General features: G+C 34.1%; 1 protein-coding gene across 1 annotated transcript in view; it reads right to left on the minus strand.

The window, feature by feature from the left end:
- VWDE (von Willebrand factor D and EGF domains) overlaps positions 1-27,177 on the minus strand; it is a 104,246-nt gene that overhangs the window by 62,588 nt on the left and 14,481 nt on the right. Inside the window, exons 7-16 of the mRNA XM_049776122.1 lie at positions 25,546-25,690; positions 22,321-22,538; positions 22,031-22,104; positions 18,451-18,721; positions 15,225-15,433; positions 14,113-15,074; positions 12,260-12,396; positions 8,448-8,603; positions 8,241-8,345; positions 6,630-6,744 (exon numbers count right to left, since the gene is read on the minus strand). Of these exons, the coding sequence (XP_049632079.1) occupies positions 6,630-6,744; positions 8,241-8,345; positions 8,448-8,603; positions 12,260-12,396; positions 14,113-15,074; positions 15,225-15,433; positions 18,451-18,721; positions 22,031-22,104; positions 22,321-22,538; positions 25,546-25,690 (2,392 nt within the window). The remainder of the gene's footprint in view (positions 1-6,629; positions 6,745-8,240; positions 8,346-8,447; positions 8,604-12,259; positions 12,397-14,112; positions 15,075-15,224; positions 15,434-18,450; positions 18,722-22,030; positions 22,105-22,320; positions 22,539-25,545; positions 25,691-27,177) is intronic.

Raw genomic sequence — 27,177 nt, forward strand, 5'->3', positions numbered from 1 at the left:
GCTCCAATTGAGATAGACATTTTATAATGTTTGAGCTCTCTAAATCATTATTTTTATTATATTTGATGTTTAAACAACACAACTGTCCTAGGCAGTTGAAAATCTGTATATAAATACTGACTTCTCCAAATTTAACAACTAAACAGTCCACTATTAATAAAAAGCCTTACCAATGACATAAACAGTCTATTAGTATATAATATACGTAATATGTAACATTCATATATTACATGTATTATATACTGCATTTTTAAAAAAGCATAAATTATTGAAATATTTTATTATAAGGAAGAATAAATGCATTTAACCTTACTATAGTACAGAATTTAAGTTACATATCTGTTTTCAAGATACATTGTGTCTGCTAATACCTGCACCAAAATTATCTTATATAATACAAAACAAAGTATGTTATTTGTATCACTAGCACTAGATAATAACAAATGAAAATATGGTGGGCCTCAGAGATGTTGTGGCTACTGACCACTCCTTCGGGCCACAGGCTGGGGTGGACGGGGACGTGTTTGACGAGGACATGGACGAGTCACTGGTGGTGCAGAGGGAATGGCAGAGCCACATGCAGAGACGAGTCAAAGAAGGCTATAGAGATGCAATAGATGCTGACAAAGCAGTTACTCTTTAACAAGGCTTCAATCAAGGTTATAAGGACGGTGCAAAAAGCATTATAAATTATGGACAACTCAAAGGAACATTAAGGCTGGAGAGAGCAGCACAAGCCATCAGGATTACTCTCTGAGGGGGCAGATTCATACTACAGCAGGCATATCTTCATGGAAGATTGAAATATCTTCAAAATCAACACTATGAAGTGTAATAATTAAGCCTACTTTATTTCTTAGTGATAATGTTCCTCCTGTTAAGCTGATTTCTTTGTCATCATTATTAGGACATTGTCCTCATTTTCAGTTTTCTGATCAAAGTCAATAGTTTTCAGACTTGTTAGCAAAATAAACAAGAATTAAACATTTTGTGAGGAACTAACTGCTCCTATCACTACCAGATAGGTCCTCATCAACAACTAGTCAAAGTTACCAAAACATCCTCAGAGAGTCTGTATGGTCACAGATGCACATAGTCGGTACAGACATGCAAACGCATGCAATTCCTACTCAGATACCCACTCCACAGACAGTAGAGATGGGGCCAGGAGGACCAGTCCATGGTATATACATTTTATATACTAAAAATGTGGCAAAGACAGTAGCAGCTATTATTTTTGTGTCTTATAGTGGTAAATATAAAATAAATTATAAAATATAAAATAAATACCAAAATAAATTATCTAGTTTTATTATAAATAAATGTATACCTTAATTTTGTAATATTTCTAGGTCATGCAAGCCCCTTCTATGACTTCATCAACATGATGCAAATCTATAAAAATATTCAAAATATACTTATTGAAATAAAAACCATATTTAAATGGATCCACACAGTTCAAACCTGTGTTGTTAAAGGACCTAATGTATTGCCATTACTGTCATTAAATAATCTGATGATTTTCTGATTTCCTTCATGAGGCAGCCAAGAAGAAGGAGTAAACATAATCTCTTCAGGGTCCAGCTATCTTCATCTTCAGGGTAAGCTATCTCCACTCATTAAGGGTGGGAGGCTGATTCCTGCTGTGTGTTTGGACACAAGAGAGACATTATCAATAGCTGCTGCCTCACTCCCGCCTGCTTTACTGCTTTCCTGCATGAGGCAGCCAAGAAGACAACAGTAAACACAATCTCCTCAGGGTCCAGCACAGGGTAAGCTGTCTTCACCCAATAAGGGTGGAGCCAGAGGAGCACTGTCGCTCTGCCTCGCTCTGTGGCCTCATGCATCTTCTAGCATATGAATCCCACCACAGCACATAGTAAAAACCACACTATACATGTGGCAATGGAGAAACACACAAGACAACACCATGCATAGAGAATGAAGATGGTAGCTCTGATGACCCAAAAAGTAACAGCCACCTGGTTAGCCCCTCAGATGGGAGTTTAGAGTAGAAATATGGAGTATGTTTAGAGAACTCAGGGAAGTATAGATCGAGCTGAACAGACCACAAAGATGGAAAAGAAAATAGATAACTCCAAGCTGAAGTAACAGGACTGAAAAATTTGGTAGATGAGGTAAGTTCTCAATGGAAAGCCTCTCCAAAAAAGTGGCATCAGCTGAGGACAGTATCAGTGAGCTAGAGGATGAGATGCAGAATAACTCCATACAGCAGAAGAGATTGGAAAGGAACCTTAAAGCAAATGATCAGACAATGGAAAAAAATCCTCAAAGAATGTAAACAAATGAAAATAGAAATCTTTGATAAACTTAACATAAACAATGTAAGAGTAATTGGAGTCCCAGAGACTCAGAAAGAAAATCCCCAAGAAAAATCAACAGTCAAGGACTAATTGCAGAGAAACTCCCAGAGTTAAAGACTGCATGCAATCAAATACTGCATGTCTGAAGAATACCAGCTAAAAAATACCTAAAGAAAAGCAGTCCAACACACATCCTAGTCACAATGACAAATCCTACAGATAGAGATAGAACAATGAAAGCACCAAGATAAAAAGGGGAAATTATATTCAAAGGAGCATCCTTAAGATTTACAGAACACCTGTCACAAGAAACCCTTAAGGCCAGAAGGCAGTGCTGGGATATAGTGACAAAACTCAATGAAATGAATACTTCACCTAAAATACTGCACCCATCCAGACTCACTTTCAGGTTAGAAGGAAGTATACATAGCTTCACAGATAAACAACAGCTCAGAAACTTTACAGACTCAAAACCAGCCTTAAAAGATAAACTAAAAGGTTTACTTTAAGATAAGATAGGTCTAAAGACACACAAAACTTCTACACAAAGATGGCTCTAAATCGAATTACAAATATCTCTCTCAACATCATTGGGCCAAATGCACCATTTAAGAAACACAGAGTGGCAAATGAATCAAAAAGCTAAATCCTACATTCTGCTGCATACAAGAAAAACATCTGAATAGTCATGAACAAACAGATTCAGAAATCAAAGTTGCAAGCACACATCAGGAAGAAGTGGCCTACATAAATAGCTTAATGACACAACTTATAAATTTAGAAAACAATCAACAAAATGAACCCAAAATAAGTAGACAGAAGGAAATAACAGAGCTTAGAATAGAAATTAATTAAATAGAAACCAAAAAAAAAAAGTCCAAAATATCAATGACAGCAAAAGTTGGTTCTTTGAAAAAATAAACAAGATTGATAAATCACTAGCAAAGCTCACAAAGAAAGGGAGACACTTAATAAATCAGATTAGAAATGAAGGCGGGAGAACACTACAGATAATACAGAGATCCAAAGGGTAATCAAAGACTACTTTGAGAAACTCTATGCCACAAAACATGAGATCCTGGAAGAAATGGGGGGAAATAAGAGAAGAAAAATAAAAAGACATTATTGTAAAAATGCCCAGAGACAATAGATATGTGGGCCAGAAAGCCTGGCTCATGATATGAAGCTCACCACAAAGAGTGGTGAATGCAGTTAGAGAAATGACTACAATAAGAACTATCACAACAATGTCAATGAGTGATAGAAGTATAATGCCTGTATCAAATACAGGAGGGGATTGGATGGGAGGGAGATAGAGGACATCAGTAATGGGAATGTTGCACTGGTGAAGGGGGCATTCTTTATATGACTGAAACCCAACTACAGTTATGTCTATAATCAAGGTACTTAAACAAAGATAAAAACAATCTAAAAAATAAAATAACAATCTTTGAAAATGAGGAAAAACTTCAAGCATGGCTATGAAAAAGTGAATGCACTTTGAAAACAACACAAAATATACAAAACATTTGCCTAAACACATATGGGCTCTCTTTTTTTTACTGAAATCACTTCTCACTGTTGACTGTCTCAAAGCTTGTTGCCTTTCTCTATTTCTTTACTCTTTTTTTCTTTTGGTTTTTGGGTCACCCCCGGCTGTGCTCAGGGGTTACTCTTGGCTATCTGCTCAGAAATAGCTCCTGGCAGGCACGGGGGATCATATGGGACGCTGGGATTAAAACCAACTACCTTAGGTCCTGGGTTGGCTGCTTGTAAGGCAAACACCGCTGTGCTATCTCTCCAGCCTCTATTCTTTACTCTTTGTCAGTGGGTTATTCTTTTGGTTCCTCTGAATTTTCTGAGATGCTTACCTCCTTAGATACAACAAACAGGACCCACTTCATTAAATATAGCTTTAGATCTTCAAAATTCTTTCTAGTGGCTCTATTTACACTCTGTAATGGTGGTTATATCAGGAGACAGAGATCCCCAATGTTTTAGAAAATACCTAAAACATTGTTATATATTATCTCGTTAAAAATGCCCCCCTTTTTTATTTTAATTTTTTTAAAAATGATTTCCTCAGAAGACACATCATCCTTTGATCTATGCAAAAGCCAAGATCACTAACTACAGAAGACTGACTGTGACAACCATGATTGGACAGAACTTATCCTGGGACCAATAACAAAGACCCTAGTCTAGACTTTGGCCTACGATCTGTACAACAACCAAGATCTCTAATTCCAGAGGTCTGACTGAGCAGAACTGCAACTACAACTACAACTACAACTGCAACTGAGCAGAACTTCTGGAAACATAATGAAAGACTCTATCCTAGGCAAAAACCAAGACCACCAACTACAGAAGACTGATTAAAACAACAGTGATGGAACAGAACTTCTAGAACTGTAAAGAAAAACTCTATCCTAGGCTCCCTCCTATGACAAATGCAAAAACCAAGATCTCTAGTTACAGAGGTCTGATTTTTATCATCCACGACTGAGCAGAAAGTTTCCAGACACCTTTCTTTTTCCCTTCTCTTAAATTGATATTTATAACCTCTAAAATGTGACTTCTCCCATTTTTTGCTTGTTTAATTTTTGTCCTTTTTTTCTTTCAAACAGAACCACATAACTTGAATCATCTTGTTCTACCTAATAAATTGAGGGAGAAATAATGGATGGTATCAAGACCAAACAGTCATATGAACACTGAGTAGATATAAAAAATGATTATACTTAAACACAAAATACAAAACCAATTACAACAAAATTTATACCCAATATACAACACGATAGACACAGAGGGGACCACTTATTCTAGCAGCCTGGGGGGCAGATGAGGGGGATATGGGATGCATGCTGGGAACAGGGGTGGAGGGATGACAACATTGATGGTGGGAATGCCCCTGATTCAATGTCACTATGTACCTAAAATATTACTGTAAAGTATTTGTAATCCACTTTGGTCAAAATGAAATTATTTTAAAAAATGATTTTCATGCAAAAAAAAACAAGCACCCTACTTGTACTGACAAAGAGCTGATGTCCAAAGTTTGTAGTAGTTATATGCTTGCTTGTCTATGTGCTGATGTTAGTTTCTTCACCTTCAATATTAGAGACTGAAACATGTCTTGGAGAAGATATTTACTTAATATTCATCAGATAAGGGGCTAATATCTAAGATAAACAAGGTACTAACAGAACTTTACAAAAAATCTAACCCCATCAAAAAATGGGGAGAAGAAATGAACAGACACTTCCTCAAAGAAGAAACACAAATGGCCAAAAGACACATGAAAAAATCAATGGTGTTAACTATGTGATATATGCTCTTTAAATAAAGTAAAATTTCAAAATTATAAAGTACTAGAGTAATTACATATTATATTTTATGATGCCTAGTCTTTTTGTCTTTTGTTTGTAGTATATTTTTGGAATAGGAGAGGGCCTTCATTTTTGAATGAGGAAAAAAAACTAAGAAAAACCCATATGGAATTGCATATAGCAATATTCAGAATTGTGAAGTAATAATATGTCACAGAACTATAATGTAGTAAAAATTTTTTGGTAGAACAAATATCCAGAAATTATCTATGCCTAATATGTAGTCACTGAATGGAAGGGCTGGTAGTCAGATAATTTTATTGAACTGTATAAATATATAAACTAATAAATGTCTCGCCTTTAAAATTAAAATAGCTAAATGATTTGGTCACAACCTAAAATATGTAACCAAGAAACAAGATTCACGTTTTAATCTTAAAATAATATTATTACTAAACCTAGTGATCTTTTTATTGAAGTTTGTATACTTCAGTATTACTCAGGAGGCCATTATGCCAACTGCCATTTGACTTTTACACATAGTATGTGTATCCCATTTCCATTAATAATTTGTATTTTATCTCCCTTGTAAATATTAAAATTAAAATTCCATTTCTTATGTCAGAGAGATAGTACGGTGCTATCCTTGCACATGACTGATCTGGCTTCAATCTTCAGTACCACATATGTTTCACCCAAGCACTGCCGGGCATAACCCCTAAATACAGAGGTAGTAGTAAGCCCAAGCACTACAGGATGTGTCCCCAAAGCAAGAACAAACCCCGCAATTTTCAATAGTATAATCTTAAAGATGATGGAAAAGAAAAACACTTCATCTTAATCTTAGAACAAAGAAAATCATGAAGTTGGAGAAAATATTATATGCAGCATTCATCTTAAACATTTATAAATTTTAATAAAAGATTACTTTAAACTATCTTGTATAAAAACACTGAGTTATTAAAGAATAACTTACTTTCTAAAATTGACCAAGAAAATTTTGAAATTTGAGGTCTACAAATCAAACAAGGTTTGGTAAGCTTTTTTTCCCCTTCAGTGTAGCAAAGTCCATCAATAATGCAAACATTTTCCTAATTAAAAAAAAAAGGAAAATACTAGTCAAAATAGCTATATTTAGTATTGGGTAAAACATAAAACTGTATATAGAAGAATATTAGCATGTTTATCATAACATATCATATATAAATATCAGGATATTCATGTGTATATTTTATAAAATAAATAATATTATTTCAATAAAATTATATTAGAAAATGCTATGATTAGAAAATAACTATTTCTTGAACATAAATGTATTTTAGAAAACAGATTACTTTTTTACATGTAAATGCCTTTAGAACAAAATTAAATTAAAGAGAAAATACAAAAAACTAAGAGTTCTTTACAGAATGATATAGTTGCTAAATAATATTGGAGAAAATGTTTTCTTCTTTTCACTGCCAATCTTGTGCCACCAATCTTATTAAACTTCATTGAATAAAAAAGAAAGAAATTTCTCATTCTTCCTACTCTGGATTTAGAGTCCCACCTTCTAAGGCCCACAGTGACCTGTGTACACAGCTAAAGCAGACCAGGTCTATAGTATAATTACCTATATTTGATAATAGATATCTTTAACATAATAGAAAGATATGCTGGTATACATAGAAATGTTGTAATCATTTTAACCTGAAATGATCTCTTTTTCAGGTACATAATCTATGCTTACTTTATAAAACATCTTCTGACAACACTTGGAACACTGCACAAAAGAGATAAAATAGTTCCAAGAGGAGAAAGCAGCAAGTAGTAACAAATTTCATGAGTACTTACTATTGAATACGTGAAAATGTAATATTTAAAAGAAAATATTTGAGAAATGTTTAATAATGAGACTGTTGATATGATGAGGAAAGTACTAAATAATGGAAAATAATTTTTGAGTTTCATATACATAAATATTATCTTATATGATTTGAATAGTCAAAAGATTTCTAATATCTAGCATATCAAGAATTGACAGATGAGAGAAGGATTAATAAACCCAACAGAGTAGATATAGTTGAAGAGGGTTCTGTAATGAGACATTAGGCTGTGTTATTCTGAAATCCCTCAAATAGCTCAATTAATTTAGTTGCCACAAAAAACACCAGGTAGTTTTCTTACCCATTTCATAAACTCTACCCAAATGCATGTTATTTTCTACAAAGATAAAATAATCAAGAAGATAAAAGGAAGATATAATAATATGGTAATAATTAAGAGATAATAAAAATTATTAACACTATTTTGATATTGATGTTATTTTTAACAATGTATGTATGAATTGAAATTTAAGCCTCTTATTTTCATTCTTTATGAATCAATTATCTCTCACTTCAAAATGTTAAAAATAAAAACCTTTTTTTTTACTATTTTACAAGAACTATGGATATAATTACAATTGCAATTAATCATGGGTAAACTTGAGGAACGTTTTCCTCTATGAATATTTCTGATATGAAGGGAGAAAATTTACCTTAATATGCAATATTATGAGAATGCAAATACATGAGACATGTGAAAAAATAAGCAAAGAGACATATACCTTTATAGAACAAGAGTTGTTTTCATGGAGACCACAAATTTGACAAGTTCCATCATATACAATCATTATTTTGGGATTACTAAATTTATAGCCATCATTAGATACCTGTAATAAGATAATTTGCTTAAAATTAGCCTCATAATTTATAATAAAATTATAATAAATATTTACATTATCTATAAATATATGGACACTTTTATTTTTTACCTTCAATTGCCACTTCACAATTGGTTTCTCACCCAGGAAGTCCAGGGTGCTTGACTGTTGAACATCAGTAGGTATCTGACAATCAATAGTTCTGCTATTTTGAAAATTGGTATGGGCATAGATAGCTTCTCCAAGGATCCACTTACTACTATTATACTGAATGAGAAAACAATATGTCCTTGTTAAATTATGGAAATATTTTACCAGCAAATTACAGACAAGAAAATATAAATTTATAAATAAAATTATAAATCTAAAAGTTCATGCCCAGTAAAATAAAATAGACAAATAGACAAAAATGACTATAGTGAGTTCACTCAAAATAAGAGGAAATGCTACATTTTAATTGAATATAAACTGCATTTAACGATTTAATTTTCTTGTAGATTCAATCTAAGAAGCAACCTACAGTGGCTATAAATAATGGATATATAGCAACTTTTTTTAGTAAAATAAAAGCAATTTGATTACATATACATAAATAATTGGCACATTAAATAATTTTTTTCCTAGAACTTCCTCATTTTTCCTGAAAGAAGCTCCCTCTTATACATATACTTGAAACTACCCTTCCTGAACAGTCACTGATAGGGTTGGCAAAAGCTCTCTCAGGGTCTTATATGATATATTTCCCTGATTATACTTGATTGTTCAGGGGTGGACTTAAACTAAGTGAGTGTTTTGATTACTTGGGCTATTGTAATTTTGTACTAGAGAGCAAGTTGAGCCAGTCTCACCCCAGTGGCTTGAACTGCAATGTCCAAAGCTGTTGGCTGTGTTTTTCTTTATGAAGAAAAACTGTCTAGAGTCTAGTGAAAAAAGTAAAATGAGGGCCACAATCAAAAAAGGAAGATAGACAAAGGTAGATACCACATGTACCAGGAATTCTTCTCTATCAGGGACACTGACAAGAAACATCTTAAAACAGTACAGCTAGAATCACTTAGATGCATATAATCTCTTGCTTTTGTGTATTAAAAACAAAATGCCACCCAATAAAGGGATTCTCCCACCTCAATTTTTGGATAAGAACTGTATCTCATTTTCATTTGCCAATATTTTTAAGATAGCTCTATGTACTACAGATATTCTTATAAAAGGATAACACAGAGGAAAATACAAACAAAATTTTATTATTGATAGACCCAAGATGTTAAAGACATATAACAAAGAAGAAAGAAATCACTTAGTCTAAGTAACACAGTCAAGAAAATGTGGCCAATGGGCAGGAATGAGGTCTTCCAAGCAGTGCTCAAGGAAGAGCTAGATTCCATAACTTACTTAACCAGCATGACTGTTAAAGTCAATGCTGGGACTGTGGACAAGAAATTGCTCCAGTACAACAATTCCAGAAACCATTAGGCCACCTAAGTGGTGCTTAGAAGTTGCCAGGACCACACTTCACAAGTTGTCACTGCTTCCAAGTTATACATGACATTTGTTTTCAGGACTTAAACTCAGCCCCAGAAACCCCTATTCAATGAGGCTTCTCAGTAGTCCCTCAGAAAAGTCTTTTCTAAAAAAGAATATTTTTTCTTAAAAATTAAAAACAGGGGCCGGGCAGTGGCGCTAAAGGTAAGGTGCCTGCCTTGCCTGCGCTAGCCTTGGATGGACCGCGGTTCGATTCCCCCGGTGTCCCATATGGTCCCCCTCGCCAGGAGCGACTTCTGAGCACATAGCCAGAGTAACCCCTGAGCGTCACCGGGTGTGGCCCAAAAACCAAAAAAAAAAAAAAAATTAAAAACAGGTGTGCTATTTTCACACTGGAAACAAAAATGGAGAAAATGCAATCTAGGAAAGACAGATTCATGAAACAGCACTAGTATCTCACAGATCATCTGCAAGCATTCACATTTGTAAAAATACACAAGGGTTGAATGACTCATGAAGGGTCATTCGTTGCAAGGATAACAACTTGAATGTTAATTTAGATTGAATTCTAAGGTGTTTAAAAATTGGATTCCATAATGTCCTGGTTATTTTGTAGAGTGAGTGAAGGAAAGTATTTGCTGTCTGGATTACAAGCTGAAATTCTATTTAAAACTACTACAGCAAGCTGAGAGCTAGCACAGATTAGGGGTGTGTACATATGCCTACCCAATACATATGCCTACCCAATTTCAGACACCACATGCCTCCCAAGCACTGATATATATACCCTTGCCTCCAAGAACTGCTGGATGTGACTCAGTGCACCCTGAGCACCACCAGAATGACCTGGTGATGCCCAGCAGTAGAGAGTTGGAGCAACACTGATTTCTCCAGCCAGGTTGGTTTAGGATTGTAGGGAGTGATATTCCAGGTTCCCTAAGCAGTAGTTGGAAGCCACCCACCCCCTCACAAACACTGCAAAATACTACTGCAGTTATAAAAAGTAACATCTATTATATGTGACTCATTATGAAAAACAAAGGGTAAGTGTACTGCTTCAAACAAAAGAATCAAATAAGGACAAATAAGACAATAGAAAAAAAATAGAAAGACCCTTAGCAATATATGGAAATGGTGTGGAGCAAAGAGAAAAGGGAATAGAGTAATATAAATAAGAATAAAGTCATATATCTCTGTGTATAATTTTGAATGGTACCAACTCTTAAAACTACTCAAAAGTTTTGCATAAGTTTCAAATAATTCAATGACTAATATCAACTGAATGTGGAAGAAATTAAGTGAAATACAATTATTTTAGAATAAATTCAATTTTATTAAATGATTACATAAAAATTCTAAAAAGGATGAAAAGAAAATAATTAAGCTAAGTACATACATCATAGCTGAGAATATGCTTGTTCTTTCTAGTGAGATGTTTGAATGAGATTTTATGATAATAAATACTAAACCAATAACATCAAAAAAGCACAAAATGTTCTTTTCAAGATAATATTAACCTATAAAATTTTGGGCAAGTTACTTTATTGTAGTGATACCACATGATTTATTTTGTAAAAAATATATAGTACAAATAATACAGTATCTGTGCTCTTGAGATATTTAAAAAAATAAAATTACACATCAGATTTTCTCCACTCATCTATTTCACTGGGATTAAATATTCTGTGGTTCATCTAGTTTCAACATGTAATATCTTGAAAATCACTGGAAACTTCTTTTCTGTAACTATTTGATAAAAGCTCACACAAAAGTAATTTCACCCTGGAATTTTTCATTCCTAATAAGTTTGCTTTATTAATTTAGAAAATTAATAAAAGTGCTACAATGTTATTTTATCATTTTAAGCTTACTTTTATACTTATAAAAGTTTTATATATAAGTTTATATATACATGCTTTCTAAAAAATATTTTAGTTTGGTTTGGTGGCCACATCTGGCTCTGATCTCAGGAATCATTCCTGGCTTTACTCGGGGAACCATAAATGGTGCTGGGTTAGCCAGGTTAGATGTGTGCCAAAATATCCACCCACTGTCCAGACCTAAATACTTTCTAAATTTTAAGATTTTTCTTAAAAGCATACATTGAATAAAGAAAGATCTTATAAGTAAATCCCCAAAAAAATCACAATTCTTTAGTTTTTACATTTTAATATAGAAGCTAATATATCAATCTTGATATTATTTTAATTTCTTACTGTCACCAAAATAGAGAGCTAATATCAGAAAATAATTAATAAAATATGTTAAGAGTTAACAAATATGAAATCTTTATGACTAAGCAACTTAATAATATTTGTGTTCAGGTCTCTAAAGATTTATTCTCCTTGTGGAATATGTTAATCAATATACCAATTACCCAAAGTGAATTCATCTAAATAATCAATAGACTTAATTGTTTTTTAATATCATAATTAAAATACCTGCAGTCGAGTAAATTCACATTTAATTGAAGGTAATTCTTTGAAGCCTTGACCAAAAACTCTCACTGTCATGCAATTATGTTTTCGAATATTACAAAATCCAGAATTTTCAAGTTCTATAATTTCAGGAGCTTTGTCTTTAATAAAAACCAAAATAGAATACATTTTTAATAATTCCAGACAATAAGTTATTTTAAAGGTTATATTTAAATTCATGTTCAATGTCTACCTTAAATACTATTTATATTATGAAATGTTAAGAGCAATCTTAACATGAGACAAATATAAAAATACTGTAGATGCTCCCAGTACCTAACTATACAGGCTTAATTTTTCAATAATGCTTATAACTAATTAAAGGCAGGTATTATCAAATAACAACAGCAATTATCTATATTTGGGTTTTTATCATTTTTGTTTGTGCTACAAGTATGTTTCCAAAGATGTATTTTTGCAATACAATAGTGTATGTAACAATTTAGCAACACAGTATATTAACTTTTAGTCCTTAATGCAAACTTCCAAAAAGAGTTCTCAAATTTTATGTATGTTGATATTCTAGAATTCATATTTGAGCTATTATCACTATTCTACATGCTACCATAATATTAGCTGTATATTGCAGGCACTGGCGAAATAATTTTCTATAGCAGTCAACTAACTTCCATATATTCAGTTTTTGACCTGGATTTGTGGTCTTGGTAAGACCATGTATTATTTATACCTGCAAGGTTTAGCTATCAAAATAAATAAATGCAGTATATAAAAGCAATTTAGTTAGTTGTCTAAGTACTGGCAAAACTCTCATGAGTAAAGTGTAATGCACTAGGATAAAAATAATAAATTATTCAGGAACTTTAATATAAAAAATTTAATGTGTTGGTGTAATTGTTCATTTAATAAATAAATAAATATTTAATAAAAACTTTATTATTATTTCCTGGTGATATCCTAGGTATCCAGGAAATAACAATGAATAGAACAAAGTTCTTGCCTTCATATAATTTACATTCTAATATGAGGACAAAAATTAAAACATAAGCTACTAATGCTACACATCAAGTATATCAGGTGTTCTGAGTATAAATATTAACATTATAAAGGAGACAGCAAAAGGTGTGTGAGGAAAAATATTAAATTAACCACAGAAGGATTCTCTGTTCACAAAATAGTTGAGCAAAGGAGAGAAGTCTGTCTTAAAGCTTAGTAGCAGAAGAATGTCCCAATAAGAGGGAGCAATAAGTCAAAGCCTAGAATTAGGAGTAGGTTGGGTCATAGCAGAGCATACTTGAGAATACTAGAGAACACTTAGTGAACTATGGGAAGGATGGAAGGTGAATTCAATAAGAAGGAATTCTCAAAACATATAGAGAATGAGTTTCTATTACTGAGAGAAGAAAAATATTCAGATGGAAAGAACAGTCTAACAGGATTAGAGAAAACACTGCAACAAATTAACATAACTAGCAAAACATAAATGCACTTTAGAAACACTAAATATGATTTCTGGTAAAACAGTTATCTTAAAGTAGAAGGACCAGCTATATGAAAAACCCTGAGGTCAAGAGAATTGATCCCTTTTAAGAAACAGAGACAAAAGTGAGGGTAGTACTAGAAGGTTGAGTTTCATAATTCATAATATGCCAGACCACCTTGTGACTTATAGGCTATTGTAAGAATTTTAGCTTTTATTTGGGAAAATATACTTCTGTAAAATTACTCATGCAATAATTAACTTATTTTTCTCTGATAATCTGAATAAATCCTGTGAAGATACAGAAAAAAAGCAACAATGTTCTTATGATCAAAAAACATCCAAAAAAATCCAAAACATTAAACCAGAGAGAACTTACCATGTGAATCACTACAATCATAGGAACTAAAGCCTGGGGAACATATGCACCCCCATTCCATACAGTGCCCATTGCCACTGCATAAATTGGGACACTTTAATTCTAAGAGAATATCTTCAACAGACTTTTCATCTTCTTCTGTATTATATATCCCCTCTTCCAAAATTCTTCTTTCACACTCATTTTCTAAAAGGGCCACACCTGCTTCTGCCCAACTAATATCATCTTTGAGCAGAATATCTTTAACACACATATCTATAACACTGTCTAGTCTCTTGCCAAGAAAAGCAAAGCAGTGTCTGCCTATGCTGGAGTTGGCTAGAATGTGTTGACACAGTGCCAAGGTGCTGTTTTCAGTATGGCCAGAGGGTGTGGGCCACGTGGGGACGAATTCTTGGTAGACATCCTCAGTATGGTCCTCAGGAAAAAAATAAGTAAACTCTTCGAGATCATTCTGACTGACACTTGGGAAAGCAATCAAAGAAAGAGATTCATAATTGTTTTGCCTTTTTCTTCGATTTTGTTGACCCCACCTTATTTCTTGGCTATTGTTACCCTCCCATGAATGTTTCCCATCATCCAAAGTTTGTAGTACATTCTGTTTTTCATTTTTAAGATAATTTTTAAAATCGAAGTCCAGTGTCGTTAGGTTCACAGGCCTTTTTTCTTGAGAAGAGAATTCCAAATTATTTTCTTCTGGAGATGTATGCTTGTTTATTCCTCTCATAAGAGCTTCTGTGCTAATATATTCAGAGGTGACATCTAGATCTGGTATCAAAGAAGAAAATCTGATTCGTTGGAGAATTTTACAATCTGGAACAACTTCTGATTGAGGGCCACTCTCTAGATGATTAGAAGGATACACTGATGTGGTATTCAATGAACAGCTACAATATGACCGTTTTCTGGGTGATGGCTGCAAAGCTGGCATTGTATCAAACATGCTTTTTCCTGGTACAATCCTTCCAGATGAAAAACAGTAAAGAACAATCATTTGAACAGATCATTTTACACCTGTCATGTCTTACAAAGAATAAATAGATAAAACACAACTATTGAGTCACCAATCTAATAGTATATGCAATGACAATGAGAAATGATTATGCTCTTACCTCCATTCATTGATGAAATCAATATAATTATTCAAAGTTCTATCAATTTTTGTTCCGTTTTTATCATGAAAATCATTTTCTGGGTTTTCATCAAATGTTCCACAAAGTCCCAAAGTATTTCTATAATCTAAAGTAGGGGCTCTGATTGTTAAACTCATGCCCCATTCACTCAGATCAGCACGGATAAAAGTTCCAGATGAAAACCAAATCTAAAATGCAGACAGAAAATATACTTATAACTATTATTAAATCAAGACAACAATGAAATATTATCTCACACCAGTGTGAATGTTAGGTATCAAAAATAGTAGAAACAATCTGTGTTTGCGAGGTTGTGGCAAAAAAGAAACTCTCATCCACTGTTCATGGGAATTTTGTCTGGTTCAACCCCTGTTGGAAACAGTATGAAGAGGCATCCTTCAGTAAACTCAGAATTGAGCTGCCATATGACCCAGAAATTCCACATTTGGGTATCTACCCCAGGATTTTAAAACTTTCATTCAAAACTATGCACACTGTTATTTGCTGCTGCTTTTAGTACAATAGCTAAAATTCAGAATCAACCTAGGTATTCAATGACAGATGAATGATTATGAAGATGTGCTATATATTCACAATGAAATACTATACAGTTACAAGAAATGATGGAATCATGCAATTTGCTGCTACTTGATTGGAAATGAAAGACACCATGTTGAGTGAAGTAAACCATAAGATGACAACCCCCAGATTATATGTAGCATATAGAATAACTGGATTATGAAATGTAACATAGCAAAAGGGGGATGCATAGATCATCCTTGACCCCAAAGCTCAAGGACAGTGAAGGGCTGATATTAATGTAGGAAAGATGATGAAAGAGAAGTAATGAGGAACAGGATCAGAGCTCCTGTTGAATTGGCGATTTGGTGATTTTGTAGCTATAAACTCAAAGCACAGGTTCAACAACACTGAAAACATGAGATCGAAGCTGCAACCATCAAACTTTGTAATGTACCTATCAAGGTGGCAGGCAAATTTGATTCCTGGTACCTTATATGGTCTCCTGAGTTATGCCAGGAATAACCACTGAGCATTGTTGGGTCTGTTTCCAAAACAAAACAGAACAAAACAAAAATTATATAATGCAGATATAGACTGTTGTGTAATTAATTTCTATGGATGCTATTCCGAGGAGGAATACATAATCCCATTCTCAGGAATAAAATTAATCAACAGTCGTTTACTTCCCAGACCTGGATATATGTCAAAAAACCCTAGTTTAAAAACCACTCAAGATATACCACCTGATTTTCTGTTCCATTTAATTTTTCATGGTTTTTTTTTTCTTTTTTGGTTTTTGGGTCACACCCGGCAGTGCTCAGGAGTTCCTCCTGGCTCCAAGCTCAGATATCGCTCCTGGCAGGCTAGGGAGACCATATGGGACGCCGGGATTCCAACCAATGACCTTCTGCATGAAAGGAAAATACCTTACCTCCATGCTATCTCTCCAGCCCCAATTTTTCATGTTAATCTAAATGTTTTTACCCAGAAAATAATGATTTAATAATGGTGAAAATAACTTGCCATCTTGAGTCAAAAGCTATATAGAAATGCAGCTTCATACTTTTTATAATACAGGGGCACCTCCCACCCTGAGCATATGTCATGTGGACTCAACTTACACTGGACATGAGAATGGAAAGTGATTGTTTAACCCGAACCCCCAGATCCCAGATGGAAAACCGATATAATTCCCTACAACAACACCAGGAACCAAACTCCCCTGACAAATTCCTAATACCACTCTGGCACCAACTTGTGCCAGTTTTTATATGACATCCTGACAACGAGGAAATGGCAACAACTTCATCTAAGAGCAGGTTGTCCTATCTCATCACCTAACAGAAATCAGAAGATTTCTGATTTCTGAAATCAGAAGACATGTCATTCTTTGATCTGTGCAAATACCAAGAGCGCTAACTACAGAAGATTGATTTTGACAACCATAACTGGGAAGACCTTATTCTGGGACCAATAAGAAAGACCCTACCCTAGGCTTTAGCCTAAGACTTGTACAAAATCAAGATCTCTAATTTCAGAAGTCCAGCTTTGACAGCTGAGACTGATCAGAACTTCTGGAACCATAATGAAGACTCTATTCTAGGCTTCAGCCTAAGATCTGAGCAAAAACCAAGACCACTTATTACAGAAGACTGATTACAACAACAATGATGGAACAGAACTTCTAGAACCATAAATAAAGACTCTACCCTAGACTTTGTCCTATAACCTGTGAAAATACCAAGATGTCTAGCTACAGAGGACTGATTTTATCATCCACAATTGAGCAGAAAGTTTCCTGGCACCATAAAAAGACCTTGGGGTACGGTTATGAACATGTAAGGAGCCAGTAGTTATTACCCTGGCAGTATGCTTCAAGGGCAGAGAAACTCAGAATTTCTTAAGCCAAGGGAATTCCCTTTCTTATTTCCCCAATATTTACTGTGTCTATGAAAAAAAAACAAACAAAGGAAACACAAAACATTGCCACACCATCACTCCTTCGGTTTTTTTTAATTTTTATTTATTTTTTTCTTTTTCTCTTTTTTCTTTTTTTTTCTTTCTTTTCTTTCTTTTTCACTCTTGTGGTTATTATTTAGTGATTTGTTATTGCTGGGTGCTTTTTCTATCTTTTTTTTTTGGTAGTTACTGTTGTGTGTGTGTGTGTGTGTGCACACGCGTGCGTGTGTGTGTGTTTATTATTGTTTGTTGAAGTTTTTTGTTACTTTTTTTTGTCTCCTTCCAGCAGAACCACACAACTTGAATCATCTTGTTCTGCCTCATGAATTGAGGGGGAGGGATAAAAATGAATGGTACCAGGACCAAACATCTGTATGAACATTGAGTGGAAATAAAAAATGATCAGACTTAAACACCAAACCCAAAGTCAATAACAACAGAATTGATACCCTATCTACAACAACTATACACAGAGGGGAACAATTACACTAGCACTCTGGGGGGCAAAGGAGGGAGATATGGGATACAGGCTGGGAAAAGGGGTGGAGGGAGGACAACTCTGGTGGTGGGAATGGACCTGATTCATTGTCATTATGTACTTTAAATATCACTGTGAAAGATTTGTTATTTACTTTTGGTCATAATAAAAATTATTTTAAAAAAGATGATATGGCCAAAAAAAAAAAAAAAGAAAGAAATGTAGCTTCAATAGTATTGCACATACCGTGACTTTTCTTCCAAGGTAAGATTCACTTATCTTGATATTGTTGGTTACATCTTGGCTCTTTACAAATAAATATGGCTGTGACTCATGCAGCTGACCACTGCACATATCGAAAGTAATCACATCACTTTCTTCTCTGGCAACAAATCCACAGTTACATGACACAGGATAGTGAAGACTTCCACAGTCCCATTGACGCACGTGGATTTCAAAATCACGGGATGTGCTCTTATAAAGCACAAATGTTCCAGTCTTGAAATTATCATATACCCTATCATTAACAAAAGTCAATTACATCAGAAATTATTGTAAGATAGAAGATACTGCAATAAGATAGAAATTAAAATAATAGTATAATAATATAGAAAGGCAACATCAAATATGTCTTGCATTTATTTATGCACATCCAATGTAATTTAGTTCAAGAATTAATATATATATAAATCTTTTTATGCATCTTAAACATTTATTTGTAAAATATTAAATGAAGCAAATAGTGACAAATGCCTAAATATCTCAAATTTTTATTTTAAAATTTCAGAAAAACTTTGTTTCCACTATTTTGATTCTATGCCTCATGGCATACATTTTCTAAAGTATTCTAAATAACGTATTTAATGTATATATATTTCTTCACTTATCCAAAGGCAAGCTTTATAAAAGCAGAGATATATTTTTATTTTGTTTAATGGCATCTCTACAGCACTTAGAATATGTTTTATCACTCAATTGTTGCACAACTAACTTTGTTGTACTTTAATAATATACACACCATGTTGAGTTTTTGGAGGTTTTTCATTAAACTCTGATCTTATTATAGCCATTAAGAAATCTTGTTTTAGGACTCTGTTTCTATACATCCTCAATACTTAAACAAATACCTTTGTTATTAGAATAACACCTTGTTATTAGAGGATTTACACATTATAATAATATTGTAACTGTTTTATTGACAATGACACATTTCATTTTGTTGTTGTTTTAGGGAGGCTATTCCCAGCTCAGTGTTCAGGAGATCATGACATTCCCTGGATTAAACCTGGGGCTCCTATATGCAACGCATGTGCTTCAGTACACTGAGCTATCTCTATGTATGCACTTTTTTTTTAACTTCAAAATAATGGGATTAGAGAGATAGAAAAATGGGTGCAAGTGGCTACTCAGATTCAACATCCAGCGCTTCCCAAGGTTCCCTGAACCAGAAATAAGTACTGAACACTGCTGGATGTGGCCCCAAAACCTAAATTAAACATTAAAATAAAATTAAAAAGAATATTGAGCTACTTGTATTGTGAAGAAAATTTTAACATACTAAAGATATATTGTTCTTCTTAGGAACTCCTTAAAATAATGAATTTCCCAGAATTATATATTAAATTCACTTCTTTTTATACAGGTACTAGTAACAAAATAGTTTGGATTACTCTTTTTTTAATATAATTGCTTTAAACAAAATTGCTCATAATTAGGTTTCAGTCATAGAAATTACACTACCTGTGTCCAGTGCACCTTGCTTGCCACCAGTGTCCCATTTCCCTCCCACCCCACCCCCAACTGTGGAGCAGGCATTTGTGTATCTCTCTCTTCCTTTTCCTCCCTTGGTCTCTCTCTCTCTCTCTCTCTCTCTCTCTCTCTCTCTCTCTCTCTCTCTCTCTCTCTCTCTCTCTCTCTCCATTTTAACACTGTGGTTTGCACTATTGTTAATGAACAGACACAATGTTTATTAACTTAACGCACCCAGTTCTTGTCCAGAGAGATCAGTACCATCTATCATTGTCATAGTGGTCCCTTCTCTATTCTAACTGCTTTTCGTGGCAAGGTTCCTATTCCTACCATGAACTGGTCCTCTTGACCCTCATCTCTATTGTCTCTGGATATTATTATCATAATGTCTTTTTATCCTATCTGCCACAAATGAGTGAGATTATCTGCTGATCTCTCTCTGATTCATTTCACTCAGCATAATCTCCAGGACCCTTCATGTATAAGCAAATTTTATGACTTCATTTCTCCTAAAAGCTGCCTAGTATTTCATTGTGTAGATGTACCACAATTTCTTTAGCCACTCATCTGTTGTCGGGCACCTGAGTTGTTTCCAAATTCTGGCTATTGGAAATAGTGTTGCAATGACATAGGAATGCAGAGGGCATTTTTGTATGTGTTACAATACACACATAGGAGTTATATTGCTGAATAATATGGGATCTCAATTTCCAGTTTTTTGAGGACTATCCATATTGCTTTCCAGAAAATGCTAACAGTTGAACAGTTGGCATTCCCACTAGAAGTGAATGAAAGTCCCTTGTTCACTATATCCATGCCAACAACAAGTGTTCTTTCTTGTTCTTAATGATGTGTGCCAGTCTCTGTGATCAAATAAAATCTCATTGTTGTTTTGATTTGCACCTTCCTGATGATTAATAATGTGGAGCATTTTTTTCATGTGCCTTTTGGCCATCTGTATTTCTTCTTTGAGAAAATGTTCATTTCTTCTCCTCCCCATTTTTGGATAGAATTAGATGTTTTTTCGTGTTAAGTTCTTTCAGTACCTTGTATATCTTAGATATATACCCCTTATTAGATAGGCATTCTAAGAGCAGCCTTTGTATCTTAGTCACTGTTTCCTTTAAAATGTAGAAGCTTCTCAGTTTAATGTAATCCCATTTGTTTATCTTTTCTTCCATTTACTTGGACAGTTATGTTTCCTCCTTGAAAATGCTCTTAGTCTCAATGTCATGGAAATTTTGCCTATGTTTTCCTTTACGTATCTTATGACTGCAGGTCAAATATCAAGGTCTTTAATCCACTTTGACTTAACCATTGTGCATGGTGTTAAAGAGAGGACTAAGTTCACTTCTTTTGCAAGTAATTGACCAGTTATCCCAATAGCACTTGTTGAAGAGGCTTTCTTTGCTCCACTTTATATTGCCCCATTATGAATTATTAATTGATTGTATATCTGAAGGTCCATCTCAGAATATATCTGAAGGTCCATCTCAGAATATTCAAGTCTATTCCACTGATCTGAGGATCTGTCTTCATTTGGATTACTCTTTGTTCATTTTTCCCAGTTCACTTTAAATCCCAAAGCCTAAAATTCATATACTAATGATAATTGACTCTTACAGTTTATTTTGGGTTCTTTTTTATTAATTAAAAATGATTATATTTTGTAAATAATTCTAATTTTATGTTTAATAATTTTTAATCTCAAATAATTTGTTTCATATAAAATTCAATTCAAGTGAAGAATATTACTCTAGGTCAACAATATTTTAATAAATTATTTTAAATAGTAAAATAAAAATTATAGCTACCTGCTAAAAACTCTATTTTATTGAATTCACCTGAAAACTCATCTGTTCTTTTACTGAAAAGTAGATTTTAAGGAAAAAATATTCACACAAATTAATATAGTAATGCTAACCAGGGGTGGTGGTTATACATACTTTGCTTTTCTAACATCTTTTCAAATAAGACTAATAAAACTGAGAAATAGTAAAATAATAAGATTCTTAAAATAAAACAATAAAATCAAGAATAAATAAATATCATTTTTAAAAAAATTTAAGGAAATTACCTGCCATCAAATGTAATTATATGTGGGTCAGTAAATGAATAGCAGTAAGCTGTTGGAATATCCTTTACTCTGATCTTAAAAGCAAAGACATTATTAGCAAATATTACCATAATTGTCAATGATATGGAATAAATTGTTCATAAACCTATATAAATTTTAAATTGTTCCAAGTCACATTTCTGAGCAATGGATATTTAGAATTGTAATCATATATTAGATAATTTTATAATTAAATATGTATCTATAATTTGATAATTAAATATTAAATAATTAAATATTTCTTTTTCAACCTTGATGCTATCTGGAATGTAGCTGTTCCACAGAAAATTCTGACTAACAATGGGCTCCACCACTATATTCGTAACTCTTTCTCCATCTCGAGCAAAATCAGTCATAGCAGAATAGTAAACAAAAGCGTGGCCACAGGTTTTGTAAGCACAGGAAGATGTTGGGAGAAGGTCCACATGACAGGAAGACAGTGCCAAGTTCAAGCCTCGCTGTTCTTTTCCTATTTTATGAAAAAACACATTGAAAACTTTAGTGAGAAAATATGCCAAAAAGGACATGCAGTGACAATAAGATGGCACACTGAATTGAGAGACTATTTTATATTATTTCCTCTTCCACAAAAAGACCACTGCAATATAATGCAATTAATAATATAAAGGAAATCATTGCCACTTTTTTTTATTTATATGTAGTGAACAGGTAGGTTCCAGCCATCTCATTTATGCCTGTCTAAACTGAGCTAGGTAGGTATATGTTTTAAGTAGTAGTGCATATTCTTTGCCTGAGTGAGACCCTGTGTTTTCCTGACACTGCATGGCACCTCAAGCACTGCAAGGTGGGACTCTGGTACACACACACACACACACACACACACACACACACACACACACACAAACCTATGGGTACTGTTACACATAATCCCTGTGTGCAGAGCCAGAAGTAACCTCTGAGAATCGATGGGTATACCCCCAAAACCATAAACAAACAAACAAACAAACCCTGGGGCCAAAGCAATAGTATAGTAAGTAGGGCATTTGCCTTGTAATCAGGTTAGATCTCTGGAACTCTATATGATCTCCTAAACTCTGTCAGACATGACTCTTAAGCAGAGATGGTAGCAAAGGCTGAGTAGCTCTGAGCATGGCCCCCCCAAAAAACTTTAAAACATAAAATTAAAGTTAAAAACATTTTCTAAACTGACTCTATGCTATGCAAAAAAATGATATACACAGAATTCTACAAAAGGAAGAGAGCCAGGGTAGGTACCCTATTAAGTTAAAGAAATGAATTATACACAAATCTCAAATTGGATGTGGGAACTCCCAGTACAGGGAATGTGAGACATTTTATTGTAATAAGTTTCTTCGTTAGTGCACTAAGACTTTTTAAGTTGCATACAATAATCAAATGTTTATTTTGCTTTTTGTTTTTCTTCTCCATAGAATTAAGTTACCAAACACAGCACTGGCCCAGTATCATAATTTTCTTTTCCCTGTTTGCTTTGATGAATCTTGTAGATTTAGTTATACATGTATGTTTTTAATCCATTTGAGTTAATTTTGGTGCATAGTGTAAATTAAAACTTTACTGACTTTAAATTTAAAATAAAGCCCTAGACTTCTAAATTTAAAATCAACCATAGAAGTAAACTTCATGGTAACCTCAAAATAAAAATCCCTAGCCTGTTTTTAATATTAGTATATACTAATGTTTGCCTCATTGAAAGACTTGAAAGTATGCAAAGATCATTTAATGTATATAGTAAAGGAAATCTTAGCCTAATACAATTTTGAAAAAATATCAGTAACATTATCCTCCATTCGTGTCAAAATAGTTGTAGTAGGGGCGGGAGGTATAGCACAGTGGTAGAGAGTTTGCCTTGCGCGTGGCTAACCCAGAAAGAACCTGGTTCAATCCCCGGCATTCCATATGGTCCCTCAAGCCAGGAGCAATTTCTGAGCACAGAGCCAGGAGTAATCCCTGAGCACAACTGGGTGTGGCCAAAAAAAAAAAAAAAAAAGCTGTAGTAAAATGTACATAAAATGCTTGGCAGAGCTCACTTGACACAAAATTGTTAAATAGTCTGAGATCAAAAAGATCAATTTCATATTTCTAGGTTATATTTCAAACTATAGAGTTCTTTTGGTAATCTTGAAATGAGTGAGAAGCTAGGTATAAAATATGGCTATTTACTTTCAATAACTTGGGATTCTTTGTTCAATGACTCAAGACTGATCAATAATTCAATAACTCAAGAATCAAAACTCAGGGCCGGAGAGATAGCATGGAGGTAGAGTGTTTGCCTTGCATGCAGGTCGGTGATTCGAATCCCAGCATCCCATATGGTCCCCTGAGTCTGCCAGGGGCGATTTCTGAGCGTAGAGCCAGGAGTAATCCCTGAGCGATGCCAGGTGTGACCTCCCCCTCCCCAAAAAAAAGAATCAAAACTCTTGATTCCTTTGTCTTTATAGCTACCACTTTTCTTAGGTTTGTGTTTTGCCTAATTTGTTATATTGGTTGTTTTGTATAATTTTAATTCAATATTTTATGTCCTATATGAAAATGGTAGTGAAGCTGTAGCAGCTTTTAAAGAATATAGTTTAACTTGTGCATCTAATAAACTTTGGACTCTATATCAGAGTCTGGGGAAGGGGCAAGAGGACATTCTACCCAGTCACATCTACACATGGCTCAACCTTTTGTATTCTATCTTGTTTGAGGAAACTTTTAACTATCACTATGGTTGTGAAAGCAGAATATATTACGGTAACATAAATTTATACTATTAGTAATTTAAATAGAATAACTTTGAAACAAAATATCTCAAGTATAAGGGAGAAGGCTGCAAATAGCACATTATAAGTTTCATGTTGTATAAGCTTGAATTTCTAGTATAATTAATTAATTAAACCTCCCTCATAAGGGATATTTTGGAAAACCCACTGTGTCAATGCTATGGCCCCATGATTTGGAAAACCTTAAAGAGCACTTTATCTGAAAATAGACCAAAGAGAAGAATAGTAAATAGGAAGATGAGAAAAGGAGAAGGAAAAAATTAAAGTAGTAAGAGAACAAAAACGATAATGAAAAGGTTTGCTCTATTTTATTTTTAATTCTGCTGTTAGGGGCCAGAGCAATAAGCACAGTGGGAAGGGCATGTGCCTTGCATGCAGCCAACCCACGCTCAATCTCCAGCATCCCATATGGTCCCCTGAACCTGTCAGAAGTAATTTCTGAGTGCAGGACCAGGACTGAGCAGCACCAAATGTGGCTCAAAAACAAAGAAAAAAATCTGTCTTTAGTTCAGGAGAGAGAAATGTGGATTGTAAAGTTGTTCATTTTGGCAATTATAAATCTGAACCAATATTGTTAAAATTCTTGTGATTATTTGACATTAATTTTTAACGTAATAAATGATATAACACACTCTAGTAACTATAGAATAAAAAAGCTATTAGTTATTACCTGAAATCTAATGATAAAATTAAATGGATTTAGTAAATTACCTTGATCAACAGTTTTCAGTTTTAATGAAACTTTGCATTCCTGATCAAGCTCATTTAATTGAGAGCAAATGATAGGAACTGTGTTCTCAATCCTCAATTGGTATTCTTTCCCATCTTCTGATATTGTACTAACTTCAGGTTGCAACTGATAAAAAGAATAAATGGAGAGAAGGCAGATGAAAAATAGAATTTGTAAGATAGTTGTTTTAAAAGAGCATTTTCTTAACAATTCATATTTTGCTAAGTAAGCTAGTTGTAGTAACTTAGAAATAGAAGCTTTTACATTGAATAAGATCTATTAAGGCCAAAGCCATTAAAAAAAAAGTCTTTAACATGCAGAAGAGTAAACAAGCCAGCTGCCTGTGTATATTTTGGTTCCCTAAGACATGGATAGGCAGTCAGCTTGGAGCCTGACTTCGTGGTCTTATTTGTATGGCAGACACTGGAGAATGGAGGCAATGTGGATTCTAGTAGTGTCCATTTATTGCTAGAGTTAACCAATACACCAATAGAAGAGTCTGGTTTTTCTTTTTGTTTGTTTTGGGGCCACATCCATGATGCTCAGGGATTACTCCTATCTCTGCACTCAGGAATTACTGCTGATAGTAGTCAGGGGTCCATATAGTCCATATAGTCCATATACAGATAAAAACCAGGTTGGTCGTGTGCCAGGCCGATGCACTACCCACTGTACTATCGTTCCAGCCCAGGTCTGTTTATTTTTATGAATTCATATCTTTAACATAACATAAATATCTATATATCTTTAATAGATAAATCAAAATGTTTCTATTGGAAATATTTTCACGTCCAGTTTATTTCTCTGCTGTCTATAGTTGATTTACTACATCTTAGGACTGTTTTTTTTGAGGGGGGGTTAATAGGGGGGCTACACCCTGTGGTGCTCAGGGGTTACTCCTGGCTCTACCCTCAGAAATCACTCCTGGTTTGAGGGACCATCTGTGATGTCGGGGATCGAATCCGCATCTGTCCTGGGTCAGCCATGTGCAAGGCAAACGACCTACCGCTGTGCTACCACTCTGGCCCTTAGGGCTGGTCTTATCCCATTTTACAAGCCAATCCTTTTTTTGAAGTAGAAAGTTTTCTGCAGCTTCAATTCTTGGCTAGGTCTCAACACGGATGTTTCTAGGCACTGATCACCCTGTAGCCTAATGAGAAACAGTAATAGGTTGACCACTGGCCCAGCTTTGATCTGCTTAGATCTTACCAATACAGTGCTAAAGATCCTGTGTTGTCCATATTTGATCTCTGTTTGCTTCTACTTCCTCTAAGCTTGTGATTTTAATAACACATTCACTCTTCTTGTGCTTTCCTTTGGTACTGCCAGAAACTAGAACTAGAGGTAATTCCAGGCTGAGCTCTAGTCCTAAAACTGAAACCTCAAAAGCATGTATTTACACAAACTTATTGATAATGCCTACATTCCTTTCACCACCTTTTGAATTACATATCCTATCCCTGTCTGCTGGAAATGCTCAATTTTTGGACCCTACTGTTACCATTGGTAACCACAGATACTGCCTTTTAGAACTTACCTCAAAATATGTAGACCACAGATACTGCCTTTTAAATTTTATCTCAAAAAATGAATTCCACATTTACAAGTCAATT

This window comes from Suncus etruscus, chromosome 1 (genome assembly GCF_024139225.1).
Source record: "Suncus etruscus isolate mSunEtr1 chromosome 1, mSunEtr1.pri.cur, whole genome shotgun sequence".
NCBI classification, from domain to species: domain Eukaryota; kingdom Metazoa; phylum Chordata; class Mammalia; order Eulipotyphla; family Soricidae; genus Suncus; species Suncus etruscus.